Source organism: Sphaeramia orbicularis, chromosome 14, assembly GCF_902148855.1.
Source record: "Sphaeramia orbicularis chromosome 14, fSphaOr1.1, whole genome shotgun sequence".
NCBI lineage: Eukaryota > Metazoa > Chordata > Actinopteri > Kurtiformes > Apogonidae > Sphaeramia > Sphaeramia orbicularis.
In genome coordinates, this window is record NC_043970.1 from 54,713,314 (window position 1) to 54,734,716 (window position 21,403).

The following is a 21,403-nucleotide window of genomic DNA, read 5'->3' on the forward strand; positions in this document are numbered from 1 at the left end:
CGGTAACAACATCCCGTGTTTCAATCTGCTTAAGAGAACTCAACGGTGGATCTTCACACTAAGCCCTTTACGTCGACAGGTGTGTTGCTTCATATAGAGTCATTACACAGACAACAAAAATGTGACGAATGAAAACACAAAGAAATGACTGCCTTCCACAGATGTGCTTTGTTACTGTGGAAATTCTGCTGTCAACAAACATCTGTATTCTGCAGGTAGCCCTTCAAACATGTCTCTCATAGATGTGAGGGGTGGTTCAATAATTCTGAAGTCATAAATTCTTCAGAAAGATGGAGGAAGGAAAACACACAGTGACTTACAAAAAAAAAGTCGAACTTACACCCTCTGCAGCCCTCGGAGCTCTGAAATACAGCCTTTTGGACCTGGATATTTTGCAGTTGGTGTAAAGCAGAATTATTTTCATTTTACTCTCGAATTAAATAGAAGTCATCGAAAACAAGACTTTAAAACCTAGGGCTGTAAGAAATATCAGTCTGTAATATATCACGATATTTTATTTCACAATACTGTATCGATATTAAAAAGTACTGTGTCGATATTTTTAGGTTTTCATTCAAACGCAGATATTCTGGAGGTTCATTTTTGTTTTTCTTTTTGTTTATATTTTATTTATTCTTATTTAAAACTCTTATTAAATAATGTTCGTTCCTTTGTTGAGATTGCACAAAAATACTGTTCTGATCTTAGTTGTGAACTAATAGAATATGAACATTTGAACAGGATCTTAAACTGTAATGTCTGTAAAACAGAATTTCAGTTTGAACACAGGAACATTTTATGATAGAACATTAGATCCTGTCGGGAATCAATAAAAATGTGTTAGTATTTGTGCAGATTTCTGCTGTAATTCAATTCTTCAAGGAAATAAGAATTTAAAAAAAGAAACAAAATTGCCTTTTTAACAGTATCATGATATATCGTGATATACTGTATCGTGATCCTAGTATTGTGATTTGTATCGTATCGCCAGATTCTTGCCAATACACAGCCTTATTAAAATTCCATCTGGACAGAGTGGAAAAGGGGGAAAAACATGACAAATGCTGCACATCAGTCATCACTGAAAGGACCTCAAACACCAAATCACCAGCTGGTGCTGACCTGGACATTTCAACATTTCAGAAGGAACTCATATTCCTCCCTAGTTTTTATTTATTATTTATTTTTTGGTCACTTGTTTCTCATATAATGTCCTCATGGAAGCAGAGGAAGAATGACTTGCCGATAACCTGTTCATGTTGCCGTGTTCATCCAATTTCTTCCTGTAATTTTTTCCCTTTATCCATCCATCCATTCTCTTCCGCTTATCCGGGGCCGGGTCGCGGGGGTAACAGTCTAAGCAGGGATGCCCAGACTTCCCTCTCCCCAGACTCCTCCTCCAGCTCTTCCGGAGGGATCCCGAGGCGTTCCCAGGCCAGCCCAGAGACATAGTCTCTCCAACGTGTCCTGGGTCTTCCCCGAGGTCTCCCCCCGGTGGGACATGCCCGGAACACCCTCCCAGGGAGGCGTCCAGGAGGCATCCGAAACAGATGCCCGAGCCACCTCAGCTGGCCCCTCTCGACGCGGAGGAGCAGCGGCTCTACTCTGAGCTCCTCCCTGGTGACTGAGCTCCTCCCCCTATCCCTAAGGGTGCGTCCAGCCACCCTGCGGAGGAAACTCATTTCGACCGCTTGTATCCGGGATCTTGTCCTTTCGGTCATGACCCAAAGCTCATGACCATAGGTGAGGGTAGGAACGTAGATTGACCGGTAAATTGAGAGCTTCGCCTCTCGGCTCAGCTCCTTCTTTACCACAATCCGAACGGTACAGCGACTGCATCACTGCAGACGCTGCACCGATCCGTTCTGTCAATCTCACGCTCCATCCTTCCCTCACTCGTGAACAAGACCCCGAGATACTTAAACTCCTCCACTTGGGGCAAGACTCCCCACCGACCAGGAGAGGGCAAACCACCTTTTTCCGGTCGAGAACCATGGCCTTGGATTTGGAGGTGCTGATCCTCATCCCGCTCGTTCACACTCGGCTGCAAACCGCCCCAGTGCACGCTGAAGGTCCAGGTTCGATGAGGCCAACAGGACAACATCATCTGCAAAAAGCAGAGATGAAATCCTGTGGTCCCCAAACCGGACCCCCTCCGGCCCTTGGCTGCGCCTAGAAATTCTGTCCATAAAAATTATGAACAGAACCGGTGACAAAGGGCAGCCCTGCCGGAGTCCAACATGCACCTGGAACAGGTCTGACTTACTGCCGGCAATGTGAACCAGGCTCCTGCTTCGGTCATACAAGGACCGGACTGCCCTTAGCAAAGGGCCCGGACCCCCATACTCCCGAAGCACCTCCCACAAGATACCACGAGGGACACGGTCGAACGCCTTCTCCAGATCCACAAAACACATGTGGACTGGTTTGGGCGAACTCCATGAACCCTCGCGCACCCAATGGAGAGTATAGAGCTGGTCAGCGTTCCACGACCAGGACGAAAACCGCATTGTTCCTCCTGGATCCGAGGTTCGACTATCGGTCGGATCCTCCTCTCCAGTACCCTGGAATAGACTTTCCCCGGGAGGTTGAGGAGTGTGATCCCCCTATAGTTGGAGCACATCCTCCGGTCCCCTTTCTTAAAAAGGGGAACCACCACCCCGGTCTGCCAATCCAGAGGTACTGTCCCCGACCGCACGCGATGTTACAGAGACGTGTCAACCAAGACAGTCCCTGCACATCCAGAGTCTTAAGGTACTCAGGGCGAATCTCACCACCCCCGGTGCCTGCCACGAGGAGCTGTCCAACCACCTCGGTGACTTCCCTTTCCCTTTATCATTACTTTTTATTCAAGCATTACCATTGACTCTTGTTGCTTTACATGTATATTGCAAATTGAGCCCAGAGTTTCCTTTAGATACAGTTTGCTGCTTCAGAGTTTGACAGCTGTCTCATGAAGTAATCTCAGCTCTGCAGATGCTTTGAATGTGAAACAACTAAACACAAGAAGTAGAGCAGAGGGATAAGTTAATTTAACTAGTGTCACTCATTGATGATATAAACATCAGGAAAAGACAGATAATCATTTAACTACACATTCCTACATCCTCTTTAACCTATTCGTCTCTATTAAAAGATGTGTTTTAGTTTACTTTAAGCTTTGGCCTGTGAGTATCTAACTTGTCAGTGTGTAAAATTCATGGAGTTTTAAACTTACTATTCGCATCTCCCTGTAAAATGTGCAGAGTTTCTGGCTTATTTTATCATTTCTAAGTCGAAAAGTCAATTAAATGCCCTCAGTACCTTCTTGCAGAAAACTTTGCCTTCAAAGTAAGAACCATACTCTGTAAATCTAGCTATAATGCTGCGGAACTTTTGTAATTTTTATTTAAATATATGCAATTTACTTGCTGTGTGGTTACATTGTCAGCAGCAGAGCAGTTAGTAATAACTGTAATATTTGCAGTTTGGATGTACTTGAGTTGAATGTTAATTTTTGTAAACCCAAGACAAAAACAGTAAATAATTACAAGTTGCCTACAAGAAAATCAAAGCTCTTTCCCACTGCAGCTAAGACACTAAAAAACCCCCCGAAGATCCCTTCCCAATCTCTTTGACATTAAATAAAGATTGAATAAATGAATAATATGATGTGAAAACTCTAAATTCAGACTTCTGTGAATTAGCAGCTTCCCAAACGTTCACTTTGTTTGTAATCCCGATGTATTCTGCAGATTTTCGACACCGAGCCCACCACCATAGAACCACCTGCCCCTGAGCGGAGGATGTGGAGGTAGGAAAACCCCAGAAGGGAAACGAGGTGTCACGCTTCCAGCAAAGGAAGACCCGGTGGGACTAAGAGGAGCACAAGGAGGAAGCAACGAAGGGCGGGAAAAAAGACAGAATGTAAAAGAAATATACCACACAGCAATTACCCCCACAGACACACATCCCTAGCTAATTTCTATGCAAGAAAAAAAGATCAGTGGGTCTTTGAGGGGAGGAAAAGGCAGCCATTTATCTTTGGCTCTCGATGCCCCTGGTCAGAAGACTCCAACAGCTTTTGAGGAAAGGGCAATGAAGAGAGCATGGTATTTGCTAAGAATACAAGCCTATATGGCAGCAATAGGATGGGGGAGGCAAGCCGTTTAATTTAGCAACGGCGTTCGCTTGTTGGGAATAATTTCTGTGCATGGCCAGGGGAAGATTAGAATTGGTTTTCTCGTGTTAGTAGAGGCAAGGCGGGGTCGTCCAGCATTGCAGACGGGTGGGCTCGGTGGTTTGTTACCCTTACATTCCTTCAATGGTGATTAAGTGTCAGGCGTTAAAGGATCCCTAAGTTTTCTGCCCTTCGCTACTCTCATCTCTCAAGCTCATCTCCTTCTCTCCTCATCTCCCTGGAGAGAAGGGATTACTGGCACACTGGTATACAGAAATGGCACTTGCTCAAATTAAAAGACTTCACAGGCCGCTAATCTAATGAGGATGGATTGGGGGGGCGTGGGGAGTGAGCGCCATTCAGCGCTGAAAATAAAAGGAAAACAGCAGATTTTCGTGTTACGCCAATGCTGCGCTGATGACTAAAAAGGGTCTGGAAGCACAAGAAGAAAAGAAAACTTCTTTTTCCATATTCCCAGGTACGGACTGGGATCAGAGGCAAAAAACAATCCATCACAGTAGCTGCGTCAGGGCATGACGGTTAAAAGGCGCCAACAGTCAGCGACATCCCAGATGAGAGCAGGGGTTGGGCTTGTCCTGCCACTGTCTGCCCCGCCAACACTCCATGCTATTTGTTGAATCACACCTCAGCAGTCTGGGAACCCAGGGGAGGTGACAAACTGTCAATCATTCCTCTACTTCCAGGGCTCCACACATACAGTGGGATAGGACCCAAAACACTTCATCACTTTATTTTTTAATCATCTTTCACCTGACATAACTTTAGTTTCTGATCTGTGAAATGGAACAAAATAAAAACATATGTTTTTGCTGTTACAGTTTAAATCAGTAGCAATCAGATGGAATTTAAATTCTTGGATTTTTTGACATATAATTTTTAAGTCTGCGTCATTCTTTGTTTGCTTTGATGGTTGATCAGTGTTTCTATGATGTGATGTCCATCTCTTCTTTTACTGCCCTTTTATTGTGATTCATGATGATTTTTACTGGTTTTTGTCTATTCTCTTTCAAATATTTAAATTAAGTATTTCTACATTTCCTGCATAATCTTCTTTGTGACAGTTCCTTCCTAGTTTTTATCTAAGCTTTGTTCACTACTGTTTGCTTAATTGGTAACACTGTTCCACTTACTGTTCTGTGTCCCGATTGCTGCCAAAGCTCTTTGGAAACTGCTTTTTTTTACACGTGCATATAAATAAAGATGATCATTATTATTATGTTCACACATACATACAAACTTGCACACAGTGTAGCCCACCTGTTCATGTATGACACAATCAGACAGAGTAAACAGCCAGGGCAGGATTTCTATCCTGAAAATCCACGACTGATTCCACATTCTAACAGAGCAAAGAAGACTGAAATATTGTTGTGCACTGCAACCTCAGCTCGACAGGAACAAAGCTGCTTCTCCGTGTCCGAAAATAAACTTACCTCAAGGTGTTTCTTAAAGTTAGAATCCATATCTAACTTGAAGGAACACCTTTCAGGAAGTTTTATTTTTGTTCAGCTCGAGTTCACCACTTGCTGGTCAGATTTCTTACCTCGTGAGCTACACACTTAGCTGTTTGGTGGTTTTATCCTTTTTTAATAATGATAAGGCCATGTGGAAGTAAATAGCATGTACTTATAATCTGTAGGTCAATCTATTTTAAGGAAGGCTCCCGACACTGTTCCTAAAAGGCTGGAAAAGAGCAGGAATTGCGATACTAGGAAGGCAGACTGGAAACCCAGTGCTCCGAGGGGCTCTAAGTGAGTCCAGTAGCATTGACTCCCCAAACAGACAGGTTTATCAGGTAGAGGTAAAACAGATTAACCCATATCCTGTCATTTTCTCCACTGCCGTTTCTGTTTTCTCATGTCGTCTCCGGACACACTACTGTGAGCAGCCTGATCAGCAGCTGTAGATCGAGGCCAGGGTGAGCAGAGGCAGAGAAAGCAACCCTTTGCTGACTTTAATCCATCTAGAGAGGTAGCTTTGCTCCATTTCACTGGCAGAGCTGAGCAGCTACAGCAGTGGGAACGGCTCAAGAAAGAGGAGGGAAAGGAGGAGGAGGAGGAGGAAGACGTCTTCCATCAGAGAGAAAGGCAGCAGCAGCTTCCAAACAGGAAACACGGATACGACACCACCATCTGGGAAACCATTCACACCAAGAATCGTTGAGTCAGGGTGCAAAAACACCTCCACCAGAGGAACACAGGGTGGGAGGGGTGGGGGTGGGATCACATCAGGTGTTCAGTGCTCAGGATGCAAGTCTGACTGTCATGTCAAGATCATTCCCAGGAGGAGGGGATGCTCTGCTCTACACTGTTTTATTAAAAAATTCAACCACACCAGCTCTGAAAGAAGACCTGCTGAAACTCCCATGAAAACATGATTCATCATTTTGTTTTCAAATACCTGCGAGGAGAATACAGCGCAGATGTTCTGGTCAATATTCAATTATCTAATTTCCATCTGCTGAAACACAAACGATATCACGTTTAATCTCCCCAAAGCCAGTGTAATAACACAGCAGCGACTCCAACAATTTCCAAATATAGATTCTCCATAGCACACCCCCCCACACACACTCTTGAAATGTAGCACACTCCATTAGAGGGCCTGAGCCAGACACTTCAGGTTATTACCAGGACCCGTTAGGCCTGAATGAGCTGCCCATCGTAGCCTTCAGCTCCCATTTTGAGTCTACTTCAGGCACAATGTCCCATAATGAAGGAAGGTCACAGACCGGCTGTGCTTGGCTCAGAATCCAAAGTTCAATCTGCAAGGCAGGGGGCTTGAATAAAGATGGCCTTCTCTCCATCTCCCCCCACTAATGTTACAGTTACTAAAGAGGGAAAAGAAGGCACAGGGTGGGTGCATTTGTGCTGTTTCCGCATGGTTGCTCCTGCAGACGGTGCTGATACAGTAAAGCTACGTTTCTCCGAGCTTCTCCCCTCCTCGTTCATCCTCTGCAAAGCATATGACGCCAGGTCACTTGTTCTACTTCACTAAAGCACAATGCAAAGTGCTGTTTGATCAGTGACAGGGCAGGTGTCACTTTGATGTTCTATCCCTTCTCAAACACACTGGTGGAAATGAGACAGCGCGGTGCCCGGCGTCTCCTGGGAGGAGGAGGAGCTCTACAGGTGTTGGCACTACCAGCCTGACTGGAGGGCTTATCATTCAGACAGAAGGTGAAGAGGGGCTTCATTTGAAAAGGCATCAGATTACACAGATTTTAACACCTCCCTGAGGTTCTCACTTACAGGGTGTCTCCCCTGTGACTACCTGACAATCAGCCAGTGAAATCTGCACCATTTGTCATTGTACAACCAATAACATATCTTGACAGGGTGATCTATGCTCAAGTGCTTCTTGTACAAAAGCTAAGAGCTCTCTCCATTTGCCGTTATCTTTTACAACCATCATTCTTTTAGCGGTATAACCTTGAGTGAATCCCACAAAAGGTGCATTCGAAGGAGAGCTGAATTTTATATTCATAGATTATTTCTTTTGCCAGACAACGGAGACGATTCACAGACACAGAATAGAGACTGTGTTACCCAAGTTTAAAGCTGCAAAGGGCGCCGGCTCTGTCTGGAGCCCTATTCACACCTGGCATTAACAGGTATCTTGGATGATCTGACCACAACTGGACAACTGTAAACTCTGGAATCTACCGGGACGGATGTGTCATGTTATGACAGTGTCACGCCATTGGAGTTTATCATGGGGTGTTTAAACCAGCCTCAGTTACAAGTGTGAACGCATCCAAGATACACTGACGTGATCACTCACACCACAGTCACAGCTGGACCAGACGGCACACGTTCACGTCCTTTTAGCAGTGTGAACGCAAATGTATCCTGAACCACATCACATGTCTCATTTACACACCAACAACATTATACAGAGAAATATTACACGTGCATCTAACATCGGCCCAATTATTATGCCCAGATCTGCTCCATCTTTAAGTTTCCAGTTGATTATGTATGGGAGGTGTATTACTGCCTCTCAGCAGTTAAAAACCAGAGGTCAGCGCTGACTGCATTCAACCTTAACTTTAACTTTATTAGAAACTAAACAAGTGTTGAACTGAACAAATAACCAACAAATACCTAAACCACAGACCAGGATCACAGAACATCAAATTCCAAACAATTAATCTGGAATTGGAAATCAAACCAACTGTACCAATCTGTATAGGAAGCACTTCTTATAAAGCTTGTTGAGCTCTTATTTTCGCTTAAAAATCACAAATCCCAGTTGTGAACGCAAATATTATCCATCAGTCACTATCAGAGGCTAGTTCTGTCAATACTGACAGTTTGTAAAATATTGTATCAGCAGTGATTAATTGCAAGTAATTTTCCATGTCTACAAAGACCAACAGCAGATTCGACCTTTGCAAATGGAAATTGTGTACATTTGCCTGAACACGAGTGGGATGTGACATGTCATCAGATCAGGGGCCACTTCCTGTTTAGCACGTTTGGATGATTTTAGATAAGATTTATAAATAAATCGAGCAGTATGACCAAAATGCATGTTCCTGCTTTGTGTGTCTAAATGCTTCCTGGGTGTTGTGAGCCAACCATGACCGCTGAATCACAACAGCATCGATAAAGCTGATGGTCTCTTACCTGCAAGCTCATGATGGATGAGATCAGCAAAGTTTGGGTCGTCGCCCCACCAGAAGAGCCAAAGCTCCCTCCGGCCCTGCCGCTGGCTGCGCCGCCAAACGCTTAGCACGTCGGCCTTCAGGCAGCGGCTGAAGCTGCACAGGATGGGGTCCCTCCTCTGTCACCGGGAAGAGGATGGGTGCAGAGGTAGGACCCTGCCACACAAACCTCTTCCATTTGATCCCTGTCAAATCAGCCTGAAAGGGACGGAGAGAGAGGAGGAGTACGTTAGTGTGCAGAGTCGCTGCTTCAGGATCCACTCAGCACCTCGGAGTTTAAAGAGAAGGTATTAATCCTCTTTTATGGAGCAGTTCACCCACAGACTACTTCTGACATGAAGACACCCAAGCAGACAGAGTTAGGGATAAAAAAAAAAAAAAAAAAGAACAAGATTGAGAGATGGAAAGAAGATGTGAAAATGGATCATCACTATGTGTTAATGCAAAACCAAACAAATTCCATATAAAATAAGACATTTGTTTCTACACAGAACCTTTTGCTTGAAGTGTTTTCAATATCACCATGAACAACATGTTCAAAACTCAAATCAACGCTGGCGAACATGGTCTCACCACCTTAATCCTCATTAATGGCTAGTGCTGGGGGGGTGCTTTGCCTTTCTATAAATGCTGTCTGGCTTTTATGGAGAGAACAAAACACACAGGAAAAAGCTTCATAGGCAGTAAATCACTGGCGGGGTTATTAAGTGTTAAAGCAGGAACATTACGCTCCACTGCTAGCTAGCACTGCTGCTTATCACCCAGGCACCGACAGACTAACCATGTCTACACAAACACATGTACACACAATAACTACCACACAAAACACACACACCGTGCTTTAGGCATGCATCCACATTTCCCCTGACAATCTCAGTCCTCTATCTATGCTTGTAGACATTTTAAGTAATCCATGTGAACATGCACTGTTCATTTTTGTTCATTCCTTCTCTGTTCAGGCTGAGCAGGCAGCACTACCCCTGTATAGTCAACCAATTAATCCATTACAATTTAGGGGATATCTTAACTTTAAGTGCAGAGCCACTGAGCCTGAACAGGTGATTAGTCAAGTCGCGGTAGCAGTGAAAAGGTGGTCTTCTGCCGGGCTGAGGGGAACCTGGGATGTTTGTGGTGTTAGCTGTAATGGGGGAGGGGTCTGGGGGTAAACTGTCAAAATAGGGCGCTGTGAGGCGGCAACTGAAGCAGTGCTAGATCACACCAATAAATTGGTTCAGACGTTAGACACAGTGGGAAGTGTTAATAAGAAGATTTCACATTATTTTAAGGGTGTTCGAGTTACTCATGTGGCAGCCACATTCCTAAACTGTGTGGGTTGGTTCTTCATCACTTAATGAAGGTATTAGCCTAAGAGTTTTCACCAAAGCTTAAGGCTAATCATAACTAATATATCGAAGGTGTCATGATGTTTGATCAAAACACAATGATCTCTGGATTCTACAGTGTTCCAAACGCTGCCACACATGAGGACAGTGTGTTAGTTTCAAGGTGCAAACAGCAGAGCTGAGGCTTTGTCTCACAGCTGAGCTGCAGCAGTTAGTCTCCTCCTTCCTGCTGGAGCACGAGAAGTACTATATTACACCTGCATCTTGCTAGGAAACATCTGTGCACACAATGCAAAGGGAGGGAGGGGACAACAGTTAACTGTGAAACCAGATCATGAGCTGTACAGATAGGCAATTAGCTTGTGAACACCCTCATCAGCTTTCTGACCAGGGCCAGCCCCCACTAGTATTATGTGTTAGACTCTCAGTGTATAAAAAGTTTTATTCCTAAGTGCCTTACTGATTTTATTAGAGCCTCACAGATATTGGTTTCCTCACTTAAAGATAGGATTATGCACTGCACACAGACAGCCAGGCATCAAGCTGGGGACAGAGCACCAACTACCTTCAGTTTACATTACACATCTTTGTCTATCACTAAAAACCGCCTGGCTTTCCGCAGCCTCGTCCACGCTTCCACCTACAACAACAGCTCCGGGTTACTGCCTCCCACGGCTCACATACTACTCGAATTTGTCCAATTTAATTATGACAATGCAAATTCCTTGTCTGCAATGTCTTTTATAAATTCACTTCATGTTGTTCAAGGTAGCTTTCAAAGCTAATAAGATGACCTGCCAGCATCGAACAACCCATAATACAAGAGACATACATCACTATGACTATGGTTGGCCAGATCTAATACAGTGGTGTGTAAAGGTGGATAGAGTTACCACATGGAAGGAAGAACACATTCAAGTAGCATTACAGGCACTTTAACTATAATAAAGATCCTTTAAAGATGTACGGACCTCTCTTCTCTATAGAGGTCATATATACACACTGTTGCCATTTACATCATTGATTAGCAAAATATAATGAAAATGAAATAAGTGAAGTTTAAACATGAGACGAGTTCAGAAACCAGTCTGCAGTAGAAAAACTGATTTTCGATGCGTCTTGGCCTCCTCTTCACCAGTCTTTCACACTGCTCTTGGCTGCTTTATGCCACTACCAGAGCAAAAATACAAGCAGCTCAGCTTTGCTTGATGGTTCGTGACCATCTCCCTCTTGATCACATTCCCAAGATTTTTAACAGGGTTCAGGCCCAGAAGTCTGAAGTGGTCTGTTAACTATTTCAATCACAAAAATGCAGGCGTAATCTGTGGCAACATTTAGACCTGGATCAGTAAAACAAATTAAGATGAAGAGACTGAACACACTTTAAAACAGGTAAGGATAATCAACGTTCGTAACTTGCAAAAAAATTGTTTATTTAGTGCAACCTGCTGCACAGATGAATAAAAACTAGAAAAGCACTCGGAGAACGCAGGCCTCCGCCAAGGCAGATCTGACCCCACACACACACACACACACACACACACACACACACACACACCACCCCGATCACCGCCAAAATTTAACCATTTGTTCCTTAATCATTTGTTCCTTCCTTCCTTTTCATCCAAAGCCGTCCATAACTTTTTGAGTTTTCTTGCACACGGACAGTCAGACAAACAAACCAACGCCAGCAAAAACATAACCTCCTTGGCGGAGGTAAAAAGCAGCTCATCCATCACAAATTCCTCAGAATCAAGAAAATACGGACCTTTTTGCAGCATTTACATGTGGTCACAAGGGGGTCAAAAGGTTTAATTAATAGCTGGCCCTGTATCCAGCTCAGACAACACTGCAGTACTGTACTCGCAGCTCATCATCGTTGTGTTCAAGACTGGTTCTTCTGTGAGACTTACCTACTAAAGCAGCAGTCACAGTTAAAATACTGATTAATGCTGCTGCGCTGTTAAGGTATGAATGAAATACAACAGACTACGAGAGCAAAAGGATAGACTCTTCATCTTAAGTTACAGTTCTATTCATCACCTTTTTTTTTTGCTTTTCCGAGTATTTCTCATCACTATCGGCGTGTTTGCATCTATGCTGCACTTTCTATGCCAAGTGAGCTACTGAATACATTATGAATCTTGCCTTTAGAATATACCACACAAAAACCTTCAGTGCAGCAAATGTACTACATTACAAAAAGAATGAGCGAGTGCTGTGTAGTCAACAAGCGATTCTCCTTAGTACTAAATGCTCTGCTTATCAATTACCAATGCAGACACATTGCACACAAAGCTGGGACATTTGCATAAGCATCGCACGATTCCACCATTAAAAAAAATAACATCGTCATCTTAGAACTAATAACTCACTTCAGTGTATACCAAGTTGTCCATGAGCAGTATAACTACTCTGGATAAAATGGAGGGCAGTGACAGTGTAATGACAATACATAATGTTGACCATCTGCATCACAGAGTTGAATTATGTCGCGATCTCAGACCTGCTTGGTGACATTCAGAGAAACATTTTCGAGCACAAGGGCAGCAAATTTTACCTCAAGTTCTCACACTTCCACTCAGATTCAGAGTTCATTGTTGTGACAAAGTAGACTCAGGGCCAAACTACAATTCAGATTCAGATTTATAAATTGTCATTCAATAAAAACATCCCAGATGCTGTTACAGAGTGAAATAGCAAAATGCACAGCACGAAATAAATACACAGAAAAAAGTCCTAAAAACACCAACTAAAAACAACCCATATATATGATTAAGGATGTAACAATATGAAAATTTCATATCACGGTTACTACAAAATGTTCAAAAAGTACTTATTCACACACTGAAATAATTTAACTTAGTTGTATTTTAAAAAAACAAACAAATAAAATAATTGGCACAATGTACCTTCTGTTGGCAGAAACATTCAAGTATTAACCCTTAGGGATCTGAGCTTATTTTGGCCGCTTTTAAGTACTTTTGATTTTACTTTTATATACTATATACAAAAATGTTTACTATACCAATGATTGGTATCTTTTTTTTTTCAGCACAACTTCATCTATATCATCTGCCTATTATTTTTTTCACTTTAATCTACTATATCAACAAAAAAGGACAAAAAAAAAACAAAAATAAATAAATAAATAAATAAATATATATATATATATATATATATATATATATATATAAAATCCAATTTGAAAAATGTATGTACTTTATTGCATAAATAACACACAGACGCTTAACAACCTTTTCACAGACTTTAAAAGTGAATATTGGTTCCAAATATTAGGTATATAAAATTAGAATTGTAATAAGTTAAAACTATACTCAAATATTTGACATAAAAGCATATCTTTACATCGGCGTTTTCTCTGGTAAAGTGCGGTAATCAAACACGGTTATCATGATAATTAGAATTTAAGCGGTATTACTAACGTCCGCAATTTTACTGCGGTTTATCGTTATACCGGTAATCATTACATCCCTATATATGATAAAAATGAAATCCATGAAGCGTCACTGACTTCAGGTCCACTGGTTATCTAGTTATCTATGAAGTACAGCTCCAGGATCAGTGAGCACTCAGAGGACCTGTTACTGTTGTGGTGAGCATATTTAGCAAGATTACACTCAAATGTCTGAACGCACTGTGAGAATCTGTTTGTTTACATGGGAAACAGGCCAAGTATTTGCACAGCTAATTCAGAATACATGTAACCAATGGTGAACAGTCACAGCCCTGTTCAGACCTCACATCAACATCCGTCCATATCTGGAAACAAGTGCAGACCTAGCGTTTGAAAACACCTCCAGATGTGTTAAGTGATCCCATTTCCCTGACTATTATGCAAATAAACAAGTTCACCTATAGCCTAAAACAGAGCAGAGTTTACTTCAAGTTGAACAGACTCAATTTGTAATGTTTCTTTGTAAATTTAACTCACTGTGCAGCTTGAGGTGTGACCAGTGGCAGCTTTTGAGGTGGACTGTTTTCTGTTCACCCTCTCATTACCCCTTAAATATCCATAAGACAACTACGACCATTCGATTCGTTTTTAACCGACTCTCATGCGTGACATGTGAGTCTTCAATTGTTTATAACATACCACTTAGATACTGAATTATGCAAAAATGACTTCTAAAAACGTGTCTTAGGTGGAGCGTTGTTCAGGTGCCTCAGGCTTCACCACGCATGAACCAATCTTAATGCATCTCTGTGGGCTTTTAAAAAATCTCAAACATCACTTTAATATGATGCTGTTGGCGAAACAGAGCACGTCAGCCAAGTACTCAGTCCTTCAATGCATCCCAAGACACATTCCTGTTTAGATAGACAAGAAAATGTGGACAAATGCATCCCAGACCACGGCTGAACATGTCCTGAGGGATGGGACAGGAATGTGGACTGAAATGTGTCCAGTATGTGTTACAACTTTGTGTTAGAGCTAAACACATGTGATCAGATCTGCCACGACGGATGTTGATGCAGGTGTCAACAGGATCTTAGACACTATGAACCAGAGAACTCAGCACCACTATTAATCGACTATCTTCATAATGTGCACACTGTTGACTTGAGCTGCAACCGATTAATCGACTCACAGTGATCCAAAAAAATCATTCAACCACAATTCTCCTGAACCAAAGCTTTGTTTCCTTCATTTCTCTGCTGTTAAACATTGGTTCCACTGTTGTGTTTCACACGGACGCTTATTGTGACGCACAAAGAAGCTTCAATTCAGGAAAACTGTAATAGAATATTTCCCTTCAGTCAATTCATCGAATCGTGAATTTTTGCATTCGCTTCAGGCACCTAATCAATGAATCGGTTGCACTCTACTGTTGACTGTTACAGATGGTGTGCTATGGGTTTATTTACGCTATGAGTTTGACACTGGCAATGCATAATGTCATTACAATACACATCTGGTGCTGCAACGGTTTGAGCAGGATTACGGAGGGACTACACAAAGAACACTCCACTTGGACACAAATGAAGCAACAAAGTGCTGCAACGTTAACTGTTCACCTACAGTCTTTCTTTGTATTTGTTTTATTCTGCAGACAATATAACGAGCATTTAACACAACCAGGAACTCAGTCTCGTTGTACGATTCCTGCTGCAAAGTAAAATCCTGCACTTTCTCCTTACTTGCAGTTTTAAGAGGCACAAGCCACTACAAAAAAAAAACCCCACCAGAAACGTCAGGACTCCACTCCTCATCAACAATGTCCGAGAGGCAGACTGCTCTATCAAGGATAAATGTGCCTGCTGCAGTTGTTCTCTGTCCTTTCAAAATAAATCTGTGGCAGTCGTAGTGCAGAGGGAGAGGATGCCAAGGATATCTGTGCATTTTCTTCCAATATTCATGCTTTCCCAGTGCAGGCTGTGGGCATGTGTGGGCCTCTCATATTTAATGCTCCTCTATGATTCTGCACATTTTCAGCCTGTCAGTGTCTTCATAAACGCTGAGGTGTGTGAGCAACTGCTTATAAAATGTCCCAGCAGGGCAAGTAATGTGGGTCAGAAGAAGTTTTATCTTTCATAATCCACAGCCAAAAAAACACTGCATTATGAAGGAATCTGAGGCCAAGACACTGGATCTGGGAGGGAAGTTTTCCTGAAGTGACATGCACTCGGGGGGGAGGGTTGTGACCCCTTGCTTTCGCCAGCTGCTCACCTTCCCTGTGGCCACTTTGGGTTGTGGGTCTCAGTAGGGAACACCGTGTTCACACAGCTGCCTTCCTGTCTTTCAAAATATGACACAAGCAACAGGTGAAGACGCTCAAATCGCATTGCAGATGCTCCTCCACAACCAAGTCTCCTCCTGTCCCTCCACCCCCACAGCGCCTCAACTTGGACCAGACATGAAAGTAACAAGTGTGCGTTTGCATTTTTTTGGTTTCACACAAATGCAAATTCAATCAGTTTCATGTGAGCTTGTTCACACACAGAACATCACTTTACTCAACAACTACCAGCTCCTCAGCCGCCTGCTCACTCACAGAAATAATGTTGTAATCAATTAAAATTGAAATACTTTGTCCTCTGTTTGCACATGAAAGGTGCATGTTTGTTCTGCCCTAAGCAAGATACATTAAAAAGGATAAAATATTGAAAGGCTCACTATATTTATATGATTGATTTATAACAAGATAACACTGTTTTAATGCTTTATTTAAAAAATATATGACTTGGAAGCAGTGTTACTTTTTGTAGTTATCTGACTATGCACTATGGATTTTTGCATAATTTTGACCTGTACATTGCAAAATTTAGAAAATAGCTTAAAGAATTCTGAGCCAGATCTTCTTATTAATATACTGACACACAACTACAATTTAGCAATTAACAGAAAATCCTGACTTCAGGTATTTTTTTTTCCCTCACAAAAAGTCATGCATTGAAAGAACATCCTGCTTTACCCAAAACAATAACGCTCTTAATAGTTATTTTTATTTTTAGGTTAGGTTTACATGGCAACCACCAAAAGGAACCTACAACACAAGTGAAGATATTTCCATGAAAAAAAGTCTTTTAAAATGGACTATCTATGAGGACTGGTTATAAAAATTAAGAAGCGATAAATGCTGAAGTAGTAACTGATGTCAGTACTCCTCTAAAAACCCCAAAAGTATCAGTCATAAAATAATAACAAATAATTACTAGCAAAACGTAGCTTACTTTCCAAAGTAATTCCAACAATGCAATGCAATTTAGGAAAAGTATGCAACAAGTAGTCTCACACTCCAGAGGAGCCTGTCCAGTGAAAAACAGGAGGAGGGAAAAAAGACCACAATGTGTTCACATTCTTTCACCATAAAACCACAAAGTGGAGTCTGTTCAGTGAGTGAGTCATAGCAGCAGTGGTGTTATGCTTAGTCTCAGTGTGCAGGAAAATGTCAGGCAGACAGGCACCGCACCCACAACTACCAGCCTCTCGCTGGCCTGTCCACTGTAGCCAACGCTGCCTTCAAGTGCTGTCGTAAACGTTGTAATTATGAGTTCAGCACACACAATCGACCCAACAGAGTAGTACCGGGAGAGTGTAAATTTTCTGCAATGAAATGTTACCTTCAGGGGGTGGACAGCTGGAAACCTGGGTCAATTTGTGGTAAAAGCAGTGTAGTATTTCACTATACAGTTATTACACTTATTATACTCTATGTAAAAAGGACCACTGTTGCATTTCTTCTCTCTGTCCTTATTTAACTGTGTCCTTTAATAATATTTTCTGTATGCTCATATTAACAAATCAATTCTATGGTCGATGTACTTTGTGTGGTCTTTTAACTTTTGCCGCCACACAGCAAAGTGGTTCAGTGTCACTTAATCTATAACATAAATCTACTGTTTTGTGTTTGACTAATCACGTCTTCTGGTTCCACTTGTGCAAACAGCATCTCAGTAGCAGCTCCTGAAGGTAGCATTATACCCTAGGAGTTAACCTGCGAGTGAAACTGTACTTAAGCCTGCTGACAAGCCAATTAACTGCAACAACAAACACATCCAGAGCATGTTCCTGATATCCTGATACACAGAGGAGAACCTGCACCGTCCACCAGCACGCCTTTACATTTGCTGTGATGTCTTGGCACAGAGGACACTCTCTGCACTATTCATCACACAAGGGATGTATAGAAGACTAAACTCCAAGTAGGGAGGAGCATAAGACTATTTAGGGTAATGTCAACTGACAACAACTGGCAGCCTGATATGATGGAAGAGATATTCACAGACACACGCCTCATCCTGACTTCCAGAGGAGCTCACAGTAGTAGAAAGAGGAGCAGAGATATGGAGATGTTTGTAAAGCCCAGGAATACATGCCAGAGATTATATAATCAGCCTGGGGCCTGTGCCCTAGTTGGTGTGAATACTACAAAATGAAGTCCAAGGAGATTAAGCCACTGACAAACACGATGATGACTTATTACATAAATAATTAAGGTCTGCAAACAAATAGGACTACCGCAAACAATCCTGTTACATGCTGGAGCTTTCTAAGGAAGACACAGGGGGGTCGGAGAGCTAGAACCGACGGGCTGGCCAAAGTCGACAGCACTGGCATTTGTTTCACACAATAATATAAAGCAGCAGATGAATACATGCACGGTGGTGTGTGCCAGGTTCAGCAACAGAGCTTAAAGTGCATGAAGTGTTTGCAGTGCGAGTCACTACTTGATAAAACACGGTGACAAATGAGGCGAGAATAAGACATGGAGTTGGACATAATCAGCAGGAAAAAAAGTGATGCAAGTGTAAAGTCTGGGGGTAAAATGCAAACAGTATTTACGAGCTGGATGTGGAATTTTTGGCGAATGTGCCAGTGAGAAATGAAGTAAATGAAGCTTAACCGTTAACCTGAAGTGTTTGGTCTAGCCACAGAGGAAAAAAAAACAGGAAGGACGTTTTAATTGACGGGCTATAACAAGTTATTGACAAAGTGTTAAAACCCAGATAAATGTAATGTCAGCGGACTGGGGTGTCTTGTCTTGAAATGATGTCAGCTCGACAGGGCCGTAAGCCTGGCTCCGCTACTATCAACTGACGCCTCTGTGGCTAACGTTAGCTTAGCCGCTGTTCAGCTAGTTAAAATGGCTGCTTTCCTTTAGTTTAAATCTCTTACCAGACAGAATAGATTGGAATGGCAATCCTCCAAGCTGGCCCCGTTTGGTACAAAACAAGAACTCATCCTTCTTCACTGCGAGGTCCAACTCTCCATCATTTCACTTCCAGGGGAAATAAAAGAACGATTTGCGGATTTGTGTTTTCAAAGATGTGCAGGCTTAATCAGCGAGAAATATTTTTTGTAACATTTGGCTGGAGGATAGTTAATTCAACAACCTTCCGATTGCAGTTCCCCCGCCGGAGCTAAAAGCGGATAACACAGACCGTGGAACTCTTTACGTCGACATGTCAAAAGCACGCAGTAAAAACCTTCTGAAACACAGCGAAAATGTTCATAAAACAAAAAGAAAGGAGAGCAAAAGAAGCAACTCTCCCCCTCCCCCTTAGCCCTAAAACGGTCTGTGCTTCAAAAAAAAATAAAACGTCCTGTCTTACTCCTCCATCGCCAAATCCAATCTAAAACCAAACACATCCTGTCAAAACCTCTCGAAATTTGCCACCGCCTATATTTGAGCGATTATTTCGATCATAATTTCAGCCCTCGGTTCCTGTTGGTTTCCATTTTGAATTCATGGATTCCTTCTTTAATGGCGGCCACAGGGACAACTCTGCCTTCCACAGCCGATTGGCTCATCCGCGGTCAGAGCTGCGTCCAGCCGCCGGAAGTCACGGCCAAACACGGCGCAGAGCGGCACGCACTTCCGGTGCAATAAAAGCACGCGACATAGCATAAGTTTATAACGACACAGTGAGTAAACAACCTCCCAGATAGCCCACTGTTGGTCCCAGACTACAGACACTGGACCAAAAAACTGTTATTGTTCCTCTGTGAACCTGATCATACTTGGAATATCACCCAACTTCTGTCCTATGGTCTGATTAGAGCTAAAAACTAATCTTAATGTCTTTAATGGAGGGGGCAAAAAAGAAGGAATTTTCTACTTTTAAGCTCTGGCTGACACCCTTTATTAGCAAAATAAAGTTCCATCCAAAAACAAAAACAAAAAAAAGAGCAGAGAGCAAGAGATTGGACAAGATTTGGTCACCCCTTATCTTGTCTGTTACCTAAAAAACAGCCCTTAATGGTCTCATTTAGTTTCTTTTATCCTGTGAGGACTGTTTTCCACTGTAGCCTGTGTCGTATACTTGTTTTTGTTGTTATTTTGAGTAGAATGGGAGAGCACATTGGATGGGCTGATAAGAATGTAATCCTTTTTTTTCCTTCTTCAGGTCTTATATTTATAAAATATTCAATTAAAACAAACTTTATTTAAAAAAACACACACACAACTCAACCAATTAGTGAAACTTTTATTAGTTTATTTCTTTTATTAATGATTTCGTCTTTGCTTCCATCCCACGCTATCAGACGTTTCACTACTTTAACGTGATTCGGTGTTTATTCTGAAAGGTCGTACCGGAAGTCCGCCTCTCAAATGTCTCCGTCTTGACCGGTCGTGGTCATGAGGGCTGTAATAACACAGGACTGATCGGTATTGCCGCTAGGCCAGCGCAAGTGGCGCTACTGAGCAACAGATTTTGTTACTAATGATGGAGCCTGGAAAGTGGCTCACTTCCACAGTGCACCACCTAGCGCATGTCAGCTTGCACTTGCAGCTGAATTGTGCGGCTGAGATGCAGTGATGCGCCCTTTGTTTTGTTTTATCTACATTAAAGGAATTTATTGGAACTCAGTGTGACTTCAGTGAAACAGAAGAACTAAAGAAAAATATAAGAAAACACTGTCAATGATAGATCATGTTAGAGTAGATTAGATTAGATCTAAGAACTAGAACTTTATTGATTCCTTGGACAGAGCCCTCTGGGAAATGAAGGTTCCAGCAGAAGCACATTATATGAGTACACATTTAAGAATTAGAAGATTTAAAAAAAAAAAAAAAAAGGAAAGAAAAGAAAAATATTATAACAATAACTTTCAAAGCAGTAGCAAAAAGAGGCAATTTTGCATTAGAAATACTGGTGGTAATAAATAATAAGAGTATGACTGATAATTATAAAAATACTAATGATAGTAATGGATAATTATAATACTAATACAAACACTACTACTACTACTACTACTACTACTACTACTACTACTACTAATAATAATAATAAGTAATATAATAATAATAATAATAATAATATATAATAATAATAATGTAGCGCCCCTTTTGCTCTTCTTAGCTTTGACAGGGGTAACGATTATTTAAACTATGGTTCTATTCTATTGTTTATACTATTTTTAGTGCAATGTACTTAATATACTTTTTAAAACATTTACCCTTTAAATGAACTCTTTTATAAACACTGTGAGCACTTTAACCACACTGTATGCACTTTAGATCTTCCATTTACAATGTAAAAATACACACACAATTTATAAAAACAAATAAAAGTGATTCTAATAATAGCAGTCATAACAACTATATCAATAATATGCCATTTTTTGTCCACAGTATATTTTTATTTCATTGTGTTGAGGTTCAGTATCAATTTATTCACTTATTATTTATTTGTGCTTTATTTTCAGGAAGATCCCATTGTCTTTGTCAAAATGACAACAAC

The 21,403-nt window shown here is 41.7% G+C and overlaps 1 protein-coding gene across 1 annotated transcript in view; it reads right to left on the reverse strand.

Moving 5' to 3' along the window:
• The window catches only part of med13a (mediator complex subunit 13a), a 122,085-nt gene extending 102,607 nt beyond the window's left edge, over positions 1-19,478 (reverse strand). Inside the window, 3 exon segments of the mRNA XM_030153640.1 lie at positions 8,812-8,962; positions 8,964-9,047; positions 18,834-19,478. Of these exon segments, the coding sequence (XP_030009500.1) occupies positions 8,812-8,962; positions 8,964-9,047; positions 18,834-18,899 (301 nt within the window). The 5' untranslated portion in view covers positions 18,900-19,478.
• Positions 19,479-21,403: the final 1,925 nt, after the last annotated feature.